Genomic DNA, 23,947 nt, shown 5'->3' on the forward strand with positions numbered 1-23,947 from the left:
TAAACACGAGTTACAAAATTGGATGCTGGAGAATGCACAACTGTATGAAAGTTTGGTTTTCAAGCTACAACAGTTATTGCACTATAATCCTCCATAATAGTTGGTGATGACATTGAAACAATGGTGAGTGGACGAGATATCAAGGTTCAAACTCATGCTGGTAATCTTAGAAGGATTCAAAAATTTGTAGGCTATTATGATCCGCTACAATATCCTTTTTTTTTCCATTTAGAACCGATGGTGAGATATCAATACTTGAATTCAAAGTGGGAACAAAGTATCATGTCAGACATATTATAACTATATGCTCTAGGTACAAACTCATATTTTCTATATAATTTATAGACTTCCTTTGATAATAGTTTGTGCCAATACATTATTTCATAATTTCAATCCGTTTCCTATTAATCTCAAAATTCATAGATCTACCCTGATAATTGGTGCACGAATCCCCACACCTTCGTACAGCTGTACCAGCAAGTGTACTGGGTCGTCCAAGTAATACATGAGCGAGTCAGGATCGATCCCACGAGGATTGCGGTTTGAAGCAAGTTATGGTTATCCTGCAATTCTTAGTCAGGCGAATAAAAGAGTAGGAGATGTTGGTATGTTATTTTTAAATGCATAAAAAGGAATAAAGAAAAAGGATAATTAGAACTCAGAAGTCGTGTAAACTATGAAAAGAGAATGGTTAAGGCTTGGAGTTGCTTTGTCTTTCTGAATTAACTCTGGTAATACTGTTCCCTTTACTTGTGAGTGATTTCTTCAATGGCAGGCTGTATGTGATTGATGTTGATTTGAGCAGCCGCCAATACTTCTCCAGATCTGAACCCCAGGGTTAGTGCGGATCCATTCTGATTGAGGGTGAAGCTCCTACAGTTCATTCTCCTTGATGATCCTACTCAAAACACCACAGACAAAGTCGAATCTTCCAGATCGGAGGATGCTGTGCCTTTGGTTCTAGCCTCTACCACAGAGACCCTAATCTCCCCGTAAATTGACTGAACTGATAACTCAAGAAGTCCCCAACAAAGTCGTGGATTAGCCGTTTGAGAGATGTATAGTCAAGCTAGTGCTTCATCATTGTCTGATGAAAGACGCACTCTGAACCCATGTAGAATGTGATAACCTTATGCTAGTTCAACGCATTCATATTGATGAAGAACGAATATACATCTTAGAATTAATCAAACACGGATTGAAGAGAAATAGTAATATTTTTATTAATTCATAGGACTCAGCAGGGCTCCTCTCCTCAATCTAGGAGGTTTAGAAGCTCATACTGAAAGGAAAATACAATGGTGAATTCGAATATAGGCTGATCTCTCTCTCGAGAATCCTTGATAAAATGTATAAAAGTTTTTAAATACTAACTTATTACATAAAAAAAGGTAAAACAGTCTTTTAATGCTAAAATCCACTTCTGGGGCCCACTTGGTGAGTGTTTGGACTGAGCTTTGATGAGATCCACGTGCCAAAGGCCTCTAGGGTGTTAAACGCTGGCTAGGGGGTCCTCTTTGGGCGTTTGGTCGCCTGGTTTTCTCCCTGAGCAATGGACGCCTAGAATAGGGCAGGAGGCTGGCATTGGACACCAGTTTTGGGCCTTTTAATTTGAAGCAAAGTATAGACTATTATATATTGCTGGAAATTTCTGGAAGTCAGCTTTTCATAATCGTTAAGAACGCTCCATTTGGATTTTTGTAGCTCCAGAAAAGCTCTTTCGAGTGCAAGGAGGTCAGATTTGGACAACATCTGTGTGCTTTCTCTGTCTCTGAATCAGACTTTTGCTCCAACTCCTCAATTTCAGCCAGAAAATACCTGAAATTGTACGAAAATACACAAACTCATAGTAGAATCCAAAAATGTGAATTTAACACTAAAACCTATGAAAAATCAATAAAAACTAAACAAAATATACTAAAAACTATATGAAAAAGATGATAAAAAGCGTATAAAATATCCGCTCATCAATAATCATTCAATAATTTTGCAAGCGAGGTGACTTCTTCAACAATATGTTGTTGATAACTATGTGAAAATTGATACAGGCAAGTTAAGATGGGTTCGACAAAGACAACACAACCTTCGAGCGAAACTATATCAAGGCTTACAAGATGCTTTGCATATAGGAGAGACAAATGTTGGTAAATATTTTTTGTTTTAATGGCTACATTATAGATCATTATGTGTTTTCAAAATAAAATTTCAAACTAGTAATACTTTCCTCTATAATTAGTTTTAAAAAATGTTGCTAGAAGAATGATATTACCATCGTCGTTCGTAGGTAGTCGTTGAGACATGACAAAATAATACGAGAATGGAATAGTTATTGTTCTTAAAGAAGGAAAACCAGATATTTTTCTTATTTCAATCCTTCATGGTAAAAAATAACTTTGAAAGTCAGTCCTATTCAAACTTCGCATGATCGTCTGGATCTAACTACTTAGATTTTCAGAGCCAAATTCGAACAATTAAAAGAGGATGTTATTATCAATGGTGTATTGAGAAAGGTGAAAGTTATATTTATGTCATTGAATTTCAAAAACGAGGATTACCACACGTACATATGTTGCTAATCTTAGAAAATAATGACAAGTTGAGTGATCTAACCAGTATATAGTTTGGTACGAGCTTAAATACCATCTTAAAAAGCAGAACCACACTTACATGAGGCAGTGCTAAGGCATATGATCCATGGTCCTTGCAAAACACTTAATCAATTTTTACCATGCATGAAAAATAGTTAATATAAACGCAACTACGTAAAAAAGTTTGTAGCAGAGACACAATAAGATGATGACTCATATCCTCAATATAGGAGGCAATTTGATACTTCAATCCGTTAAACTAAAATGTCATAATTGACAACATATGGATAGTTCCGTACAATCCTTGGCTACTACTAAAGTATGACTGCCATATCAATGTTTACATATTTAGTAGTATCAATAGTATAAAATATGTATACAAGTATTACTATAAGGGACTAGATCGTGTTGCAATAGAGGTTCACAGAAGTTCTCATTATGATGAGCTACAACAGTTTGTTGATGCAAGATGGATTACCATTACAGAGGCATACTAGAAAATATTTAAATTCAACCTTTACCAAATGTACTCATCAGTGAAAATGTTGCAGGTTCATTTGCCAAATCAATATCAAGTGAGCTTTTATGAGCACCAAACTATTTATGAAATAATTAATGATGACTATTTTTCAAGGACAATGCTCACTGGATTCTTTTCACTTAATCAGGTAGAGAACCAACAATCTAGGCATCTTTTGTATAGAAAAATTCCAGAATATTATTGTTGGCACAACAAGAAAAAGGAATGGCGTCACGTCACAAACGAGAGCTATCAGTCGGATCTATACTGTTTCACCAACAGAAGGAGAAAAATTCTATTTACGTATTTTGTTGTCTAATGTAAGAGGACCAACCAATTGGGATGACTTAAATGATGTCCAATATTCATTGTTTAAGCAATTTGTTCAGTATCGAAGATTGTTAAAGAGTGATAGCAGCATAAGATCGTGTTTGGTTGAGGCATCTATTTTAAGAATGCCATGTGCTTTAAGAAGGTTGTTTGTGACCATCTTAATATTTTGTGAGCCAACAAATGTAAGAAGGTTGTGGGACGAGTTTTTTTCCATGTATGGTGGATGGTTATCCATCAACAAGCACTACAACATGTCATGGGTTGACAAATCGCTTACTCAGGGATTTAAATGACATCCTCCTTCAACATGAAAAACATATTGCACAATATGATTTATCAGCTCTAACTTCGAAGAACAAAAATTACAACTTGATACCTAGAAGTATCAAAGAAGAGTTATCCATCGAAGTACCTCAAGAAGTCCTATGCTCTATAGAAAGATTGAATCATGACCAATACGTAGCTTTCAAGTGCATTATGAATACAATTGATCGAAGAGAAAGTGGAGTGTTCTTCATTGATGGGCCAAGGGGAGTAGGCAAGACATTTCTTTATAGAGCTATGATTGCAGACTTAAGAAGTAAAAGACATATTGTCTTGGTAACTGCATCATCAGGAATAGCTACAAGTTTTTTGTTTGGGGTCGAATAGCTCATTCTACATTTAAGATCCCAATTAATGCTGAGCCATCCTCCATATGCGACATAACTAAATAATCTGATTTCGTAAAATTGATTAGGCAAACAACGACGATAATTTGGGATGAAGCACTAGTAACTAATAAAGAGATAATGGAATCATTAGACCAGGCATTGTGAGACATATTAGAAAATAATGATTCATTTGGAGGAAAAGTGATAGCGATGAGAGGAGATTTCCGCCAAGTACTACCTGTTGTGCCGAAAAGAAGTAAGTCGCAAATGATTTTAGCTTCTATTGTTAAATCACATTTAGGGGCAATCACTAAAATTCTCCACTTGCAACAAAATATGTAATCTCTTAATGATCATGATTTTGCAGAGTATCTTATGCGCATAAGGGATGAGATTGAGCCTGCTATACGTGAGGACTTGGTACAAATAGAAGCACACATGGCAATACCATAGAAAGGTGAGGCATCATTACACAAATTAATAGAAGAAACCTTTTCAAATTTACAAGCTCATGAGTGGGATGCATCTTATATAGTGGAAAGAGCGATATCGACACTTAAAAATTATGATGTACAGCAGTTCAATGATATAACCATCAACTAATTTCTGGGAAATGAACGAATTTTAGCATCCTTTGATAAAATGGATGGAGATACAAATAATATGTATCAATAAGAATATCTTAACTTGATCTCCACAGGTGATTGCTACCTCATACATTGAAGGTAAAAAAAAGTGCTCCTTTGATGTTACTGAAAAAAAATAGACCCTAAGGCAGACTTATGCAATGATATAAGGTTATTATGTCCAAAAACTTTTTAAAACATGTTAAATGTGAAAATCTTAACAGATCAACACTCTGGATAAAGAGCTTTTCTATCTCGGATAAAATACAAAATAACTGAACTGCCCTTTGTATGTACTTATTAGGAAGTAATTTTCTGTAAGTCTGAGTTTTGTCTTAACAATAATAAATCACAAAGAAAAACTATTCCTAAGGTAGGGATCTATCTCCCTAAACATGTGTTTAGTCATGACAAATTATACATTACTCTATCTTGAAGTGTTTCTTAGTCAATCACAAAAATCTTAGTTAAAGAAGAAAAAATAAATGGAAAAAGTGGACAACTCACAAAGAATGTAATGTTCAAAGAAAATTTATTAGTTACACCTCAGGTAATTTATGTGCTTAGTAAATATGTGAATATGTTCCTGATATAAATCGTGTATTATATAATTTCTACATTGAAATAGATAATTTTGTTCACTAATTTTAACAACTAATGACTAAAATTTTTTAACACATAATTAATATCAAAATAGCTCATCAAGATATATCAAGAAATGAAAAAAAGGAACCTGAACATCTGCTTTACCCAACAGGTACCCACCAACTAAGATTCACATAAATTATAGAAAGTATATAATACATCATTGAAATATATCAATATTGGTTTTTTTAAGAAATTAACTTATGCAATGTTTATATTTATTTTAAAAAATTTTCAAATTTTTATTTCTTTAATTGGTAATATCGATTTTATAATTTAAGAAATAAAATTATAAAAATTAAATTCTTAAAACTAATAAAAAGCATGTGTGAATCTTAGTTGAGATATATCATTATTTAATTTAAAATAGTAATATGAAACATTATTTAAATATATTGTGACAGATATATACATTAAATTACAAGAAGAAAGATTTTAACAATTATGATATATATAGAAGAATGAGCAATTAATTGCATCAACAAGAGTATTCGATAATAAAGTAAGTATTTGTATAGTAATTACTGTGATAGTTGCATTGATGATACATATTTCTATTTCTATTTTATTAATTAAAAGTGATATTTACATCGGTTCATGCACTCAAAATTTATTCTATTGATTGAGTAGGTATAATTAAAGTTGACAAATTTCAGTTATAAAAGATGATAAAAAGAAAAATATTAAATTAAAAGAATAAAAGGTAATAGAATAAACTTCTACTATATAAATATATCTATTTAGATGTATATGCTAATTATACTAAAAATTTAACATTTTCTTTTTAGTCATGAACTTAGAAGAACACAACTAAGTGAATTAACTCATGTTAGTAAAAAAATATCATTATAGATAATTGTTATTAAATAAAAATACCTAACATATCAGATATAATGTCATTTAATTTATATTTTGGAAATGATAAACAAAGATTAATGTCATTTTTTGTTTTTTCATAAAATTCAGTATAAAACAAGATGTCTCAATTCTACATGCTTTAATATTCTTCTATAATAAAGAATTATTTTAATTAAATCATCTTGAAATGTTAATGTAATTATTTTTGTAGTTAGTAAATCTAATAGTTTTTCAAAACTCAAGAAATTATTGATAAGAATGAATTATGAAAAATTTTTCTTGGTATACAATTTTTACATTCTCGTATTTTGTTTATTCTTATAGTTTGATATTTAAAAACAAAAAAAAATAAGCTTTTTTTCTATTTTTTCACTATTTGTAGAAAAATGAAGGCCTCTTTAAATTTAGATCTATATTTTGGCCTACCACTTAAAAGAGATAAAGACAAATATGAATATCCATGATATTTAAGCACAATTTATTTTTTGTGAATAACTAACATGTATTTTAGTTTATATATATTATTTTTTAAATTAAGATAATATTATTACCATTAATTTTTTAACTATGTTTTTTTCAAAAAGAAAGATATATCTTTATTGAGTGTTTTTATAATTTAGCATTTTAAAGGTTTTATAGTAATTTTAATTATAAAAAAATATAATATAAATAAGGTCACGTCAATATTGAAATGATGAAAAAAAATTTAACTAATAATTTTAAAAGGTGAATAATATATTAACAAAAGAACCAAAATTAGTTTCATAAAAATAATAAAAAAGCGACGGAGTGCCTATTAAGCCGTTAGTATATATAATTTTGGTATGCATAAATTTTAGGTTCATTTATGATGTTGTTTTTTTATAATTTTATTAAATGAGTTTTTATAATTTAAAAGCTTATGACTAAGTCTCTATACTAGATAGACCTTTGCTAATGTTTTTTTTTTTGGAATGAAAATTACAAAATATTTTTAAAAAATAATGTTAAGTAACTTTTTTTTTTCAGCTACCATTAGTCATTTTTTTTAATTAATTTGTTTATCTTAAATCTAGACCTTAAATCCCTCATTCGTAAAACCTTTAATCTTAAATTATAAACCTAAATACTAAAGTTGTCTAGTGTTGACTAAAGGTTTTTTTTTCTATACTTTTTCATTCTGAAAATATTTACTTTTGGGTTTAATGTAGAATAAATGATAAAATATTTCAAAAGTAAATATTCTAACATTATTATATTTTTTTATAAAGAATAAATAAAGACCTAATTTATTTTATTCGATTTACATCTAGAATCAAACGAGACATGCATGTAATAAAATTCAGTTTATGACACCTATGTAATTTTTTTTTCTTATTCAATTTATCTATGTAAATTAGCCTCTTTTATACTCAATTAAAAAAATTAATTACAAGCTTTTAAACTATAAAAAATACATAAAAATTTGCTAAAACTATTCAGAATATATATATATATATGAAACAAATTATTATGCTGAATTTAGAGCTTATTAAGTGACGGTCATGGGTTGGTCAATGTTTACTAGGTGAATGAAATCATGTCCAAACCACTTAAAAGGCAGTAGCCAACAAAATGATCCAAGAATGAACGCTTTGCTAAGGAAGGAAAAGGTTCTTCCAATCGAATTAATCCTGCACCATTTTGTTAACGTCTAGGAGTGGAAGACCAAGAGGCAAGAGGTGCAGTGTGTCTGGTCAACAACATCCAAAGTCTAACCCTACCATGAATGCTACATCAAATTCCATTAGGTAATTTGGGAGCGACTGGGAGAATCTCAAATTCAACTCAACTCATCATATGGAATATAGGAGACGGCATTTATGCAGAAAGCAATGGATAAAAGTGTGGCTACATGTTAGGATTTAGGATAGCCGCCGAGGTAGTGGCAGAGCAGGAACCTAACTCATCCGTACAAAAGAAAATATTGGTCAATCATATCTGCACTTTGGTGAGGAAAAAATTCAGGCAAGGAGAACATGTAATGGCTATCCCACGTTCCATTATCAGGATTGGAGCGACACGAGATATGATCACACATTGTGAATGATAGCATGTGGGTATGGCCTTATGGCTCACCTTTTGGCCCGAAAGTGCAATCCTACTTTTAACATGGAAAGCATCTCACAACTAGCTATTTGCTCAAAAATTTGGTTCCTTAACTAAGATGTTTAAAGTTCAAATCCTATCCTAGCATGTAAAGCATCTCATAGACGGTAATTTGCTCTAAAGTTGATTACCTGCAACTAACCCGCAACTAAGAAATCCGTTGTTACTTTCGGTGGTAGATACCCTTGGAGCAAAAATTAGATGCTTGCAAGATAATATAAATTAGTAAATAAGAAATAAGAATATTGCATTCCAAATGGCTTGGCTAGTTTGTTACCATGAACTAATGTTATGTCCCCTTGCTGAATGGATTTTGCTGTTTTGTGTATATTGTTTAACATTTAACAATGACAGCTTTGGTAATAAATCCTCTCTCATTAATGTTTTAAGGTCCACATGAGGAGAAATAAACTGGAGCATACCATAAACGAGTCGCACAATAGAACACATACTAAAAGTGACATCATGACAGCAGATCAAAAGACAAAAATAACCGAAAACAATCTTCCACAAGCTCTTTAGCTAAATCTAGTATTTTAAAGCATGGCCATAAACCTTCCAAGAATAATACTCAACCAGAAACATTCCAAGAATCTGTCTACCGGCCCTATCCATACAAGGGAAAGCATATTTCAACCATATGAAGTCATAATGTGAACCCTATTTTCGGTCTCATCACACAAAGCAGTTACAAATTCAGCTAGTAACCATAAGATTAAAATGCCACTCCAAAGCAAACGTTGTATAAAACCACAAATCATGAGACAATAGAACATGCGAATATTGTTAAAAGTGCAATAGACATTATACCACAACTCGGGAAACCGAGACCATAACTGGTCAGCAACCCAGAAACTAAGAATTTCCATAAAAGTAAGTAAGGCCTTAAAGGGGAACACCGGAGCATAGTTCCCATAACAAAGCCTGCTATTTGTAATAGTTTAGTTGGCGCGGCTCTTGATCACCTCAAGATCCATCTCAGAAGGATCAGTTGCTTGCAACTCTACTTGAATCCCATCGAGTTCCCTCTTGAACCTGTCTTTGGAGCTTGCATAAATCATCTTGCTTCTAACCCTTGATGTGTCAGGAGACCTTCAAATAATAAAGGCAGCAAAGGCACACGAAAATCAAATTAATATCAATCAACAACAAAAGCAACCAGCAGGCATATGAACAAACAAACAAGCAAACATCTAATTACCAAGCAATGAAGAAAATCCTGCTCTTGGGGACATTGCCTTCGGTTAAGAACTCGAAATCATATATAGCATAGCGGCACTCATTAGGAGGGAGGCAAGCAGCGAAATCTTCGTAGCCTTGAGCTGGCTCACCAAGCTTCTCCACAATGACTTGCTTCTGATTCTCCTCAATCTTGAAAACTATGAACCTGTGAGTCCTTTTTGTCTTGAGCTCCAAAAACCGCAACTTGCAGTCATCATGGACCGCAATTCCGGAAGCTGCATTTGCCTGAGAGATTGAAAGGCACACCAAAGCAAAGCAATTATGATCAAGCAGATACCCACACGAATCATTACTCACGCATACTTTAATCTTTTTGCCACTTGAGTAGCTAATAGTTCCTCAATGAAAAATAAAATCAAGTGATTTCGATCTTCACCCCTAATTTGATATCCATTCAACAAATTAGAGGGGAAGATTCCGTGGATGAGATCCCAAAGCATGTTATGAATTTTAGGGTTAGCAAGACTAAAATTAGGAACGGAAATCAGTAATCAGATCTGGAAGGGAATGATACAATGATCAGATCGAGGATGTGGAAGAAGCCGATAAGATCAGCAACACAAACGCAAAGTGCCCAAACCGATGATCAAAATATTTACGAATTTCGAAACTAAAAAATAAATAATAAGGAGCTAGCTAGAAAATTGAAGCACTGTGAAAAGAGACAATAAGTGGAAATAGAGGAGAAACGAAGAGGCCAGACCATACCATGGTTGCGTTCGCGTTGCCTTTGAAACTTGACTTGTGTGGCTGAAACTTGAAGAGAGGGAAGTAAAGGAAGGAGAAGATATAGGAATGGATTTGAGATCTCTCTCTCTCTCTCTCAAGCTGCAAAAGGTTGCGTTGATAGTAAGAAGACCAAGAATAAGAGTACCCCAACACTAATTAATTAATTATCCATATTAATGCTGTCCCAAAATTTAATAAATATCTCCAATCTATTTTGTTTAGCTAGCATATTCTCAAAATGTAAAATTTTAATTTTAATATATTTATTGGGTTTTTATTAAAATAAAAATTTAAAATTTTCTGTGAATAATAATTTTAACATATATTTTAAGAATCATGCTAAAATTTATAATTATGCTAAATATATAGTAAAATTAACCACTAAAATAAATTATTAATATAAAATATATTAAAACATAAAATATAAATAAAAAATAAGTTAAATTTATACAAATAAATTGTACTATCTTTTTAATAAATGCAATTCACTGTCTTTAAAAAAATATATAATAATTAATTTAATATCTAACTTTTAATATACATATAATATTTTTATTTGAGAATATATGTTAGCTACCTTTCTTTTATGTGTATATAAACAAAAATGAAGGACACATCCCATTTTTTCACTGCATAATTTAATTTTAATGTAATAACAACAAAAATGTTTTATATACATACATATTTATGTATTATCACTTTAATAAAAATAGTTTTTATTATCATTATATAAATAATTATAAAAAATAATAAAATTAAATAATCGAATAAAATAACTAATATTGTAAGAAAAGTAAGTTTTTTAATAAAATGATAAGTTTTAACTTAACATATATTCTGCTCTTGACTTAATTTCTTTTTTTCGATTGCGAGTATATTAGGCTTGAAGTTGTAAGAATAATAAGTATGGCGGTGGGGATCATTTGATGTGTACTCGATTCACCTGATCCTAATGTGCCTCTGCTGATAGCTTAGTAGCCTCATACAGTCATATGCCTCTCTACTCCACATGAAAATAAATAAATAAATAAATGTTTTCGCTTGATGTTCACTTTGTTTTTTTTTTAATTAAAAATAAAAAGATTTAAATCCACAATCTCTTAAAAGAATATGAAGAGACTATACCATTTGAGTTATAATTTATTGACACTTGATATTCACTTTGTTGTTTTTAAATTTTAATCTAATTTGATTCTATCATATATATATATATATAACTCTTCAGTTTTATTCTTAAATTGAAATAAACTAATGTATATCAACATATTGCAATGCTGAGACAAATTTATACGTAGCAAGATCACGGAAGTATATATTTGGATCAAACTATCAAAGTTGATATAATAAGAAACATGTATATTTTAATAAAAAACAGGCAGGTAGGCGAATTTTTCTTCCATTTGGTTATAATTAAGACTCATCATTTCCTCGTTCTTTAAAACTCTAATACGTACCCTAAAACGTAGGTTATCACTAATTCACTACCTGATGGTTGACAATACTTGACATACCTATTGTTAAAGGGACTCATTTGAATAAGTTAAAAGAGATAGAATGAAGTAACAAATTTTGACTAATGGTTGTGGCGATATTTTAGTTTGTTGAAGAGCATGATAAAAATTTGGGGAAAGAATAAAGTACATGCATGTGAGGTTATGAAAATATATATAAATTATAAATAAAAAAAAACATTGCTCTTTTTGTTTGTGGGATTTCATCATTGAATGAAACCGAAAGAAATAATGGATCGTAGGCTAATATCTTTTTTGCAATCATCAACTCAACTAGTTTCATGTTAGATAGGCCCTGGAGGTCCTTACTTTGACACTTTCCAGCAGAAGTGGAGTGAAAGACAGGGAATGTATGTGTGTATATAACTGTATATATATATATGGAAAAGTAAAGAAGCTTTATTTTCACAGATCTAAATAATTAATTTTAAAAATAAAACTCTTCTCTCTATATATATATTATTGCGTGATGAGGATGTTAAATAATAAAGCATTTGACCGGGTCTGAAGGAAAATTGGTTTTATTATGGAATTTGATAGAAAAGACACGATGGGGCATCCCAAATATAGCATAAGTAAAAACAAAGGCGCACTTATTTGAGAAATTACTAACAATCATATTAGCTGCTACTCATGCATGAGGGGTCAACACACAATAATTAGCGTCTGTTCATTAATTGAATTAAGATTAAATTAATTATTATTATTGTCCTCTTCTCTGTCTCTCAAATTAAAGGGCGGTGGTGCGTGGTAGCATGACGTGGCGGTGGCCGCCGCGGTAAAAGAAATAAAGATAAAGGAAGAAAGGCGCGTGGAGGCGAAATTAAAATGCATGCGAGTATGCAAGATGTAGCAGGGGGAGGAGGAAGTAGTAGTAGGAATGGGAATCAAACACGGAAGGTGATGGTTGTGGCTGATCCAACGAGGGAATCGGCGGCTGCGCTCCAATACGCGCTGTCTCACGCGGTGGTGGATCACGACGAGTTGATCCTCTTGCATGTTGAGAACCCTAATTCGTGGCGCAATACACTCTCAACCATCCTCAAGATGCCTTCATTAGGGAGTACCACCACTGCCTCTTTGGACGTCGGAGGTGGCGGTGCAGCGGCGGAGGGCGAAGGTGGTGCTGTGGATTTTCTCGAGGAGATGAAGCACGCTTGTAAGGCAGCTCAGCCTAAGGTTAATGTGCGCGTGATGAAGGTGGAGATGGATAAAGATAGAGGTACCACAATCCTCTCCCAAAGCAAAACGCAAAAGGTTGATGTCATAGTTATAGGCCAAAAGCGCAATATTACTTCAGCACTGTTAGGGTAATTATCTACCAACTCTTTAATTTAACTTTAATGAGAATTATTTATTATTGGCTTTTGAATGTGTGGAAATTAATTAAGATGATGGATGCATACAGATATAGGAGATCAGGGGGAGGGTCGTCAATGATGAAGGGAGGAAGAATATTAGACACAGCAGAGTATTTGATCCAAAACAGCACTTGCACTTGTGTCGCTGTGCAAAGAAAAGGACAGCAAGGAGGCTATGTTCTCAACACTAAAACCCAGAGAAATTTCTGGCTCTTAGCCTAACAAAACCCTGCTTTTTTTTTTCTTTTTAATTTCGCATCACATTGTTATTATTATGACTTTGTTACGTTGTTCATCATCGCAGGACATATCAATTTCATAACTGATGATAGATTATTTTACTATTTTTTTCTGTAGTTTGCACCAAGTTCATATGCTTATATATAAAATGTAGCATTTTTTTTTTTCTAGAAACCCCGCAAAACACAACGAGTCAATCAATATGAGAGAGACGGAGGTAATAAACTATCCCATTACCTTTAGAAGGCTTACCATGTAATAATAATCTATCCCCATCAATAATTAATAGCTTCCCCCGCAGTCTTATCTCCACTCTCAAAAGGAATATAATCAAGCTTTCTACATAATTGTTGAAGGCATTATATGAAAAACCTCTTTTTCTTTTTCTCTGTGCTTATAAGAAAAGAGAAAATACAATGAATCTTTTTTTCCCTTGTTTTCTATTGCTTAATACAATGAACCCTTCATGTGTATATAAGATCAATGTTTACAAGTATGTAAAATTTTGTTTTTCTCTTGTATTCTTGTTCTTCAACCAATTAAAGAGAATATGTTTGCATAAAACATAACATTTCTGCCGACAAAATAGACTAAAGAAGTTGCAAATTGCCACTGCTTTCTGAAATCACTTCACGCAGCAGTGGGTCTCCAATTATGGATCTCACATCCTTGACCCATAGTTCTCTTGAAATCTTACGTTCCTAAAGGAAGCCACCAGTTAAAAGTGTCAATCACAACAACCAATCCAGGTGATGAATATCCATGAACATGGAAAGCTTGGTAATAATAATGGGAGAATGTTGTTGTTACTTGGTAAAGACGATAACTTCCGAGTAAATAAGACATCTGCAAAGGCTTCAAACGGTTTGAGACTCTTGCCATCAAATTAGGAAACAACACATATTTTGATTGAGGATTTTGTCCCCTGTATACCTGTGGATCTTTATCATAACCAAAAACTAGTTGGCCATAATGTATTAATCAACAAGGAATAATAGGCTTATATAAATTAGCTTCTTACCTTTCATATAAGTATACTTGAAACTAACAATATAATCAGGATGAATGTGTGAATTAATGAAAGCAGGCCATATGATATGTCTTGTAGGTGCTGAAATATCATCAACACCAGTGTCATAATGGATTGAACTAGGGTGGCTCTGATTTGAACCATCAGGAACAGCTTCCACCTTCCCTACTATCACTCTACACAGCATCACGTGTCTCAAACCATTTTCATCTTCCATTGTGCACATTGCACTATTAATCAATAAATCAATCAAATAAGCAAATTTTTCTTTTATTTCTTATTCACAAGTCACACTCCTGTAACAAATTTAAAAAGAAGAAATGAAAATAAAAACACAATCATTCTGCTTTGTCTATATCATATTTGGGAGACATTTACCAAATACAATCTTATCAATAACTTACCTGTCAATGGAATATTTGGCAGAAAATAGGGAAATCCCAACACCATGAGAGTGATTATGATAATGATCATCATGGAATCCAAGAGATACAATCTGTTTGAGGTCATCCAGAGAGCTACCATACCAAGCATACCTCACATTAGGATCCCCACCACACTTGGTTGCTACCGCCTTCGAGAAAATCATAAAGGAGTGCAAACGTGCTTGCCTTGTCAAGCTAGATGCAACATTGTTCTTATGTATAGCCATCACATTAGTAACATTCCCCATGAATCCCATACCCTTTAAGAAACCATTCTTAACTAATTGGTATTCTTCATTCTCAACTTCTAATATGTTCATTAGGCCCTTGCTGACCAAAATATTAATTTGCTCCATGGTTGTATTGTTGATTAAGCTGTGCATTAGACATTTATATGGGCTGGGCTGCCTGGGCATGGGTTTGAGACTTGGGGAACAAGGAACAAGACTCGATAGTATTAAAGGATAATTAGAACACGTCTCTTATTGGCATGCCCCTGGCCCAAGGCAAAGTATTAAAATAACCATTCGATTTACTTTCCCACAAAATTTAAAACTAAAATGAACTAAGTTAATCAAAATGGTAAAAACTGTACAAATTTTCTGTGATTGTTCGTTTCTTTACTTAAAAAATTCCCTCCCAGCTATGAAATACCGAATCAGAATTATATCCATTGCATGTCAGTATGGTGCACTATGCGAAAATCTATCAGTCTATCACCTTCTATTGTGAGCACTCCACGGCCGCATGTAATTCGGTAGGTCGGTGACTAGAATCAAATCAACTGGCTGCCCTCAGAAAATAACAAATACGGCATCCATCCGTTATATATACTTCATCTATTAATGTATTTGAATTTCGAACCATATTAATTTTTTTTAAATTAATGAATCTAAATATAAAATATAAACAAAACAAAAACACTTATTTTAAAAAGGAGTATCGCAATTAGGCGGCTTAAACGTGATATTTTCAAAGAAAAAACACACTAAACCTAAAATTCATAATTTGTTTTAAAGAAATAATATAAATAATAAGATTGTCCTAGTAAAAAAAAAGAACAAAAAAATTAGACAAAATAACCCTAAAAAATACTTTTAAAAGGTCAAAATCTTTTTTTATTTTAAAAAACACTGTCAAAAATAATTTATTAAAAACTAAAATACTAATAAGTTCTACTACACATTCAAATTTTTTTGGCAACAAAGTCCAACCAAATTAGTCTAAAACTAACAAAAATTACTTTTATTATACACAGCGTGTACACACGCGCGTTTCTTGTAAATCCCGAGTAATTAGTGAATAATTAGTTAATAAATTAATTATTAATCAAATAAATTAAAAAATAGAATTTTATGATTTAGTGAGGTAGAACTAATTAAATATAAATTTTGATACTAATTTAAAAAAATTTAGCCCAAAATTAGATCAAATGAACCGAACCGGTTGCACAGGACCCAAAATGGGCCCAAGGCCCAACCCATCAGCCCAACCACATATAAGAAGAGCCAATTCCCTTCTTCCCTTCAGCATAAACACGCTGAAGCAATGCATGGTGAGGAAGGAGAAAGACAAACCCTAACACCATAAATCAAACCTCCATAACTTCTCGCTTCAAGCTTCGATCGCTGATAAACCCCGTTTTGACGGTTTAACTTTTATTGATTTTAAGAGTTTTTATCACCTTTTACCCACATTTATTCAATGAAATAGCATGGTTTTGTGATTGTCTCCTTATTTGTGCTTAGATGTGAAAACATGCTTTTCAACCCTTAATTTGATGGTTTTAATCTCCCTTTGATTCCACTAGATGCCTTGATATGTTTGTTAGTGATTTCAGATTGAAAAGGCTAGGAATGGATCAAAAGAGTGAAGAGGAAAAGCATGCAAAGTGGAGAAATCATGAAAAGTCAAAGAAGTTGAACTCGCCCATGGACGCGCGCGCGCACCTGGCACTTGCGCGCACCTGCGAATCACCCCATGGACGCGTACGCGTGCTGTGCGCGTACGCGTCGGTGCTGGTTTATGATTTTTTAATGAAAACGTGACCAAAGAATTCTCAAGGGTTATGGGGCCCAATTCCAACCAACTTTGGCGCCAAAGATGCTATTTAAAGCCAAGGATTGAAGAGCAAAAGGAGTTAGTTCAATACACACTCATTAGGATTAGTTTAGAGGTAGTTTTAGAGAGAGAAGCTCTCACTTCTCTCTAGGATTAGGATTAGGATTAGTTCTTAGATCTAGGTTTTAATCTTTGCTTTCTTCTACTTCTATCTCTCAATTCCTTGTTGTTACATTCATCTTCTTCTATTCTTTTGTTGTAATTTCCTTTATGTTGTTCTTATATTTTGTTGTAGATCTAGTATTGTTTCTTCTACTTTCTTCCAATTCAATAAAAGGTAATTCATAATAAATGTGTTCATTTGATTAGTTGTTGTTTAATTCATTGCAATTGAGTAGTGTAGATTTACTTTTCTTGCAATTTTACTATGCTTTTCTTTTATGTCTTCCAAGTGTTTGATGAAATGCTTGGTTGGATTTTAGAGTAGAGTTTTATGTTCTTGGCTTGGAAAGGTAACTTAGGAACTCTTGAGTTACTAATGTCCAAGTGATTGATGATCGGGATCCATTGACTCTAGTTCTCACTAATTGAATTAGTGGAGAGTTAGGACTTATGGACTAGGATTGATATAGCTCATTTGACTTTCCTTTACTACGAGTTAGAGGATGATTTAATGAGATTAATCCTTGCCAATTCTCATATTGTGGTTAGTGATTATGATAGAGATCCTTGACTACCAACCCTTGCCAAGACCTTTTTAGCCATTAGTTTACTTTCTTGCCATTTATCTTTCATGCCTCTTATCAAAACCCCAAAAATAACTCACAACCAATAACAAGACACTTCATTACAATTCTTAGGGAGAACGACCCGAGGTTCAATACTTCGGTTTATAAATTTAGGGGTTTGTTTTAGTGACAAACAACTTTTTGTATGAAAGGATTATTGCTTGGTTTAGAAACTATACTTTACAACGAGATTTCATTAGTGAAATTCTAAACCGTCAAAAATCCAATCATCAAAATGGCGCCGTTGCCGGGGAATTGCAATGGTGTTATGTTATTGGTTATTGTATATATGTGAATATTGTGAATAGCTTGATTTTTTTTTGGATTGCTTGCTAGTTAGGACTTTGTTTCATTATTTCTTAGTAGTTTTTGTTTTTATTTTCTCCTTTCACCATGAATTCTCATTTTGGCTATGAGTGTAGTTACAACTATGTTGTAGGTGATGAGAACTATAATGAGAATGTGTATCAAGGATGGGATAACCAAAGGTGGGAGGAGCCATATGCTTATGATCAATCCTCTTGGCAACAACCTCCACCAATGCACTATGAATAAGAGCCATTCTATGATGCATATCAATCAAATGGCTATGGTGAATCTCCTTGTGATTTTCAAGAACCACCACCATATGCCTATGAGTCATATCCGCAACATGAACCTTAACCACACTCACAAGCCTATTTTCAACAAACACCTCCATATGACCATGATCCTTACCCACCATACCAACCTCCTTTTGAACCATATGAGCCATACATGGAACCACAATTCCAAGATTACTACTCCCAAGAACCACCTCAATACACACCACCACCTTACCAAGAAGAACCACCTTCCTATAATGAACCCTTTCTCCAATATGATGAACCCTCCCATCCACCCCAACCTCTAATGGATGAAACCCTCGGTGTTCTTCTTCAAGGACAAGAGAAGATGACAAGGGATGTGCAACAATTCATGACCACCTTAGATGAGGTGGTAAACCGGCTAGCATCCCAACTTTTGGACACTCAAGGAACTCCCATGGCTACATGTGGAGAATCTAAAGAGGAACATAGCATGAAGGAGAGATTGGAAACTCCGGTGGAAAAGGAGGAATCCTACTTTGTGTTAGAACAATTGGAGAAGCCTAGGAGAGATTGAGACATAGAGAGAAGAGAAGAAAGAACCCAAACACTATTCACAACTCAACTTCAAATCCACTTTTCTCACAAACCAGTCAGGCGTTCATCTTGTCTTTTTCTTCATTTCTATATAGCTTTTGTGGTAACTAATTGTGAGAACACAACTTCATTTTTTAATTTATTACTGTTTTCCTGTTTGACGTATAGGGAAAACTTAATCTCAAATTCTAGCGGGATTTTGATCCAAGGTTATGTCGTATAAGGTAAGAGAACTCATTTTCTTTGATTTTTTTCAATTATATGCGAAAACCTAGCTTGAAAATGTGTAATTTTGGTGTAATTAGATTGAGTAGTGTTGCTTGATTGATTTTGTGCTGAATTGGGTGCGTCATTTGATTGGAGGAGGCTCAGCTGAGACTTGGTTGCATTAATTGAAGTTTGGATTTGACCAGAGAGAAAATTCAAGGAATTTGAAAACTGCCGTCAACAAATGTATGAATTTTGGTTTCGGATAAACATTATATAATGCTATGTGAAAATATAGGTTAGATGATCCTATAATATTGTTGAATAATTGATATTGTTTGATTATGGTGTAGTTGAATAATTGAGGTGGAGTGATTGTTGAAATGTTGATATGTTGTAGTATGAATGTGTGGTTTGATTGATTATTGATGTTTGGATGAAAATTGAGTCAGAGGTCGTGATTGAGTGAGTTGCACCCTTGATAAGTATGACGGAATTGATTTAAGTCATATGGATTGTAGAAATGTGTGAATTTGATTGATTAATTATTATTGAATGATAATTGGGTAGGAGGCTGTAATTGGATTAATGTTGGTAAGTTTGACGAGGATTGACGGAGTGAAATATTATATTGATATGTATTGATTGTGTTGTGGTATAATGGGTGAGCTATATGCATCAATTTTAATGTGGTATGATGTTCAACTTGGAACTGATGTAAATTGAAAGTGGTTAATTGAAAAGAATTGGTTGGTTTTGGTTTTGAATAGAATTGCTGTAAATTGAAAATGGTTAATTAATAGAAATTGATTGTTTTGGGTCTTGAATGGCTAAGTTGTAAATTGAAAATTGGGATCGATGATTGAGTGTAGAGGATGCCTAAAATTAAGGGCTATGGATGTTAAAAGAGGTGAATTTGAAAAATGACAAAAATGAATTATGTAGAAAATTTTGGGTAAGTTAATGATTTTAGCCAATTTTAACATGTCATAACTTAGCGTTCGGAGCTTAGAATTGAGTGAAATTAATCTTGAATTAAAATTGGGGATGTGTATTTTAAAACCGTTGAAGAACGGAGAGAAAACAATTTTTGTACCAAAGTTATGGATTTTTGAAGTTCGGACATCGCTGTTGAAAATTCTACAGAATTGCAGAATTTGTACTGTATGTGTGCGCACAAAGATGTGCGTGTGCACACATCTTTTTTCTATAAAATGCTATTTTTTTTACTGTTTTGTCTTCCCGGTAAGCTCGTAATCCCCTGTAACCTCCATATGACATCCGATAACTAATTTTTAAGTTTTGAAAAGAGTATGGATAAATCTAATGAATTGAATTGATTAATTCTCAGATAAACACTTGGTTAACCAGATAAAAATATTATAGGGATGGTGGTTCGTCCTGCTCACAGTGAGGACGGTAGCTTAATCCCACTCACGAAATGATGAGATTAATTATTTAATAAAGGAATGGGATTAGGATTGGTTAAGATTATAATTTTGATAAATTTGATGATGACAGTGAGTTTGATTGATAATGATTATTGATTGGCAAGGTTGTGTATTTTGTCCTGCTTGCATGGCAGGGTCATGGGTTTTGTCCCGCTTACGTTATTGATATTGTGGGGATGGTGGTTCGTCCCTCCCACGATGAAGACGGTGGCTTTGTCCCGCTCACGAATAGTCAAGTTGAAGATGAATAATTTTCTCTCTTATTGCAATAGACAAGTTGAGGATGAAAGATTCTATCTCTCGTTGCAGTGTGAATGTAGAGAAGGTGGAAAGACACTCTCCTTCGTATGTAGAAAGGCAATCTTCTTCGTATTGTTCTCCCATATTTCTCTCTGGTTGCAAGATGGAAAGGCACACTCATTCGAATGTGAAAAGTCACACTCCTTCGTAATTCCTTTGGGAGAAGGTAAAAATGCATTCTCTTTCGTTTATATTCCTCTTGGGGATGCGTAGTAGAAAGACAATGTCCGAGTTAGCTATCAGATGTCTCGGGTTCTGGCACTTTAATCGATAAGTGAGCTCACGACCAGTAGGACAGACATGCATCATGTGCATTTGTTTGCTATTGTTTAAATGTGCATATTTATTTTGGTTTGCCTAACTGTATATTTTTGTCTAATTGCTAATTATAATAATTGTCTTACATGCTCTCTAATTGTATTTGTTTTGTATTAATTGTTATTTGTGATTGATATTACTGAATTGAATACTGAACTGAGTAATTGAATATTGGGAGTAAAGATGATGATGCATTGAGAATAATTGAGGCTAGAGGTAATTAATAGAGTTGAGACTTTAGCAAATTGACCCTTTTTGGGATTAGTTAAGACCCTAGACTTGAACGTCGGTGAAGTTGGAGATTAGGATTGTCTAGTGGATTCATATTTTTTTATATATAGTTTTTATTTGAAACTATTACCCTATTGGAAACCTTCGAGTTCTCACCCGTCGTGGATTTTTTGTTTTTCTGATGCAGGGCGTGATGTACCTCTCTGAGTGTGCAGGATTCTGTTTAGAGATACAAAGAAGACTCTTTTGAAGTTTATTTCGGTTTATTTAGTACTTTCTCCACTTTTAAAAACTTTATTGTATATTTTCTTAGAGGTTTTTATTTGGAGAAATAGGATTTTTATTTTGTATACTTTTTTTGGTTTTGTAATATTTCTAGCTGACCTTTTTTTTCGCGAGTCGAGACTAGTAACTACTATGTATCCTATTTCTGAACTTATATATATATATATATATATTGCTTCTGTATACGGCGTTCACTTGCGTTAACGTGATTTGAGTGTGGCTAACGGCTATTGATTTTGTTAGTCTTTCTTTCATAGGTTCCTAATTATATTATTATTCTTCAAGTATTATGTATGTATCTTTTTTTTATGTGTCGTAATAACTCACCACCTTTTATTTATGACTATAGCATAAAGATTTTGTGGTTGGGTGTTACAATTCTCCTCCCCTTTTTATCCTAAATGACTCCTCCAAAATCCAATTTACAAAATTCAACTATAGGCATGGATCAAGCATAACTGCAATTAATAACATATTAATAGCATTTGGAGTTTTTCAATATTTATCATATTTTCTTTGTATCTTGGACACCATTAATTTTATGCTTAAATCATTATTTTCACAATGCAACTTGATTTTTCTTCCGATGTTAAAGACTTCTTTCATGTATTTATTACTAGTAACATGCAAACTCTAATAAATGTGCAATGTAGCATCTTAAAATATAACCAACTTGGGTAGTTGGGTTGGTCGAGTAGTCAGCTCACTCTCCCACTTAAGCAAGTGTCGGGGATTTAAATCCCACCTTGTGTATGCAGCAACTCATTGACTAGCGGCAGACTCTTAACTAGAGCTCAAATCAACGATGAATTAGTCTTTAGCCTGTTGGATTGGAGGATACCATTAGGCATGGCAATTTTTTCGGCAGGACGGATATCTGCGACGATTTACCCGCCGGAGAACAGGTTTGGAGACCATTTTCACCCCGCAAAGACGGAGACGGGGACCGTATAATAAATAGGACAGGGACAGAGATGGGAGTCCTCGTTCCGTGGGGACCCGTATAATTTCCGTTGTAAGAAATTACTTAAATGCCCTTCCTATATATTAGTTTGTTTCTCTTTGGCCTTTGTAACCCTAAGCCGGCTCACTCCCTCTCAGTGTCACTCACCGATTCACTTCCTCTCTTCTTCGATGAACCCCAATCTCTCCAGTCCACATCTCCTCCATCGTCTGCTGCCCTCTAAACCCCTTTACCGTCGCGATCCTCCTTCTCATTGCTTCCTCATCTCACCCTCAAGGTCATCGCAGGAATCGTCAGTTCGTCACGCACCGCCTAAGACGCCCCTGCCAACGAGAACATCGTCACCATCTTCACGAGAGTGTCGCCATCTTCATGGGAGGGTTGCCGTCTTCACGAGAGCGTTCCTTTCTCTGTCGCAGCAGTGAGCATCAAAGTTCATCTTCTTCCGATTTTATTCTTCTATTCTATTTCTCCGTGTTCAATGAACTTCTTCCTTAAAAAAAAATTCATTAGTTTCTAGGTCATTATAAAATTCATAGACTCTGTTTTGGTTAATAGGTTCAATTTTATACCCTCTTTTGGAGAAAATGGCAGTGAGATGAAAAAGATAATCAATTCCTAAAGAAATGCATTCTTGCTGTTGATGATGATCGAACATGTCTTATGGTATTAAAGATTTTGCTCCAAACATGGCATTATTAGGGTTCAGCTTCTTCCGATCTAATTCTTCTATATTACCAAATTTTATTGTGCTGAATTCTTTTTTATGTTATTGTTTTTTATATATATATAAACATAATATATACTGGTACTAGTTACATTATTGTTCGATGTAAGTTAATTTAATTTGAATCTATATGTTATTTTGTTGTTTGGTTTTTCATGTAACAAATTTTATCATAAGTTTTTGTTTGATGTGCATAATCTTTCAATTTTAAGTTTGTGCTCATTTGAAGTTTTTATCGATGAAGCAAAGCAAATTCTCATATAAGAACTAAATTGGTTTTGGTAGTGAATTTTTTTTTAATTTTTGATTTTTGTAAAAATCCGCGGAGACCCGGAACTCCGGCGGTCGGCGGATACGGGGCGTTACGGTGATGGGGCGGGGACGGGGACAGGTTATGGAGGCGAGGGGCGGGGGCATGTTCCCACCTCCATGGGAACCCGTTGCCATCCCTAGATACTATGGGCAACAACAAAAAAGCATCATAAAATATCTTCAAAAATGGTAAATTGATTCGCATAAGTCCAATCATCATCCGTAGGCACACCATGAGGTTTGTTAAGCTCA

At 33.6% G+C, this 23,947-nt stretch overlaps 3 protein-coding genes and 1 long non-coding RNA gene across 5 annotated transcripts; 2 read left to right on the plus strand and 2 right to left on the minus strand.

The window, feature by feature from the left end:
- Window positions 1-9,038: 9,038 nt before the first annotated feature.
- LOC112792784 (actin-depolymerizing factor 3-like) lies at window positions 9,039-10,906 on the minus strand. The gene is made up of 3 exons (XM_025836156.3): window positions 10,301-10,906; window positions 9,552-9,817; window positions 9,039-9,442 (listed from the first exon to the last, which is right to left on the minus strand). The coding sequence occupies exons 1-3, from the start codon at window positions 10,301-10,303 to the stop codon at window positions 9,292-9,294; spliced, it is 420 nt and encodes a 139-aa protein (XP_025691941.1). The 5' UTR covers window positions 10,304-10,906; the 3' UTR covers window positions 9,039-9,291.
- A 1,754-nt stretch (window positions 10,907-12,660) lies between these two features.
- Window positions 12,661-13,537, plus strand: LOC112792786 (uncharacterized). Its single transcript, XM_025836162.3, has 2 exons — window positions 12,661-13,142; window positions 13,241-13,537. The coding sequence occupies exons 1-2, from the start codon at window positions 12,661-12,663 to the stop codon at window positions 13,413-13,415; spliced, it is 657 nt and encodes a 218-aa protein (XP_025691947.1). The 3' UTR covers window positions 13,416-13,537.
- A 255-nt stretch (window positions 13,538-13,792) lies between these two features.
- LOC112792785 (probable inactive poly [ADP-ribose] polymerase SRO2) lies at window positions 13,793-15,260 on the minus strand. Of its 2 annotated transcripts, XM_025836159.3 has the most exons (4): window positions 14,868-15,260; window positions 14,455-14,693; window positions 14,244-14,374; window positions 13,793-14,134 (listed from the first exon to the last, which is right to left on the minus strand). In XM_025836159.3, the coding sequence occupies exons 1-4, from the start codon at window positions 15,242-15,244 to the stop codon at window positions 14,024-14,026; spliced, it is 858 nt and encodes a 285-aa protein (XP_025691944.1). In that variant the 5' UTR covers window positions 15,245-15,260; the 3' UTR covers window positions 13,793-14,023. The 2 variants fall into 2 exon arrangements, with proteins under 2 accessions (XP_025691944.1, XP_025691942.1); XM_025836157.3 differs by having other exon boundaries at window positions 13,793-14,374.
- A 7,490-nt stretch (window positions 15,261-22,750) lies between these two features.
- LOC112792787 (uncharacterized) lies at window positions 22,751-23,577 on the plus strand. The gene is made up of 2 exons (XR_003197541.3): window positions 22,751-23,077; window positions 23,215-23,577. It is a non-coding gene; the product is annotated as an uncharacterized lncRNA (long non-coding RNA).
- Window positions 23,578-23,947: the final 370 nt, after the last annotated feature.

The sequence above is a fragment of the Arachis hypogaea genome, chromosome 13 (assembly GCF_003086295.3).
Source record: "Arachis hypogaea cultivar Tifrunner chromosome 13, arahy.Tifrunner.gnm2.J5K5, whole genome shotgun sequence".
In the NCBI taxonomy this organism is placed as follows: Eukaryota; Viridiplantae; Streptophyta; class Magnoliopsida; order Fabales; family Fabaceae; genus Arachis; species Arachis hypogaea.

Coding starts and splice junctions, on each gene's coding strand:
- LOC112792784 (XM_025836156.3), bottom strand. Junction 9,443..9,551: donor AGGATTTTCTTCATTGCTTG/GTAATTAGATGT, acceptor TATTATTTGAAG/GTCTCCTGACACATCAAGGG.
- LOC112792786 (XM_025836162.3), top strand. CDS start 12,661: ATGCATGCGAGTATGCAAGATGTAGCAGGGGGAGGAGGAAGTAGTAGT. Junction 13,143..13,240: donor ATTACTTCAGCACTGTTAGG/GTAATTATCTAC, acceptor GGATGCATACAG/ATATAGGAGATCAGGGGGAG.
- LOC112792785 (XM_025836157.3), bottom strand. CDS start 15,244: ATGGAGCAAATTAATATTTTGGTCAGCAAGGGCCTAATGAACATATTA. Junction 14,694..14,867: donor GCCAAATATTCCATTGACAG/GTAAGTTATTGA, acceptor ATTGATTAATAG/TGCAATGTGCACAATGGAAG. Junction 14,375..14,454: donor CAAGTATACTTATATGAAAG/GTAAGAAGCTAA, acceptor GTTATGATAAAG/ATCCACAGGTATACAGGGGA.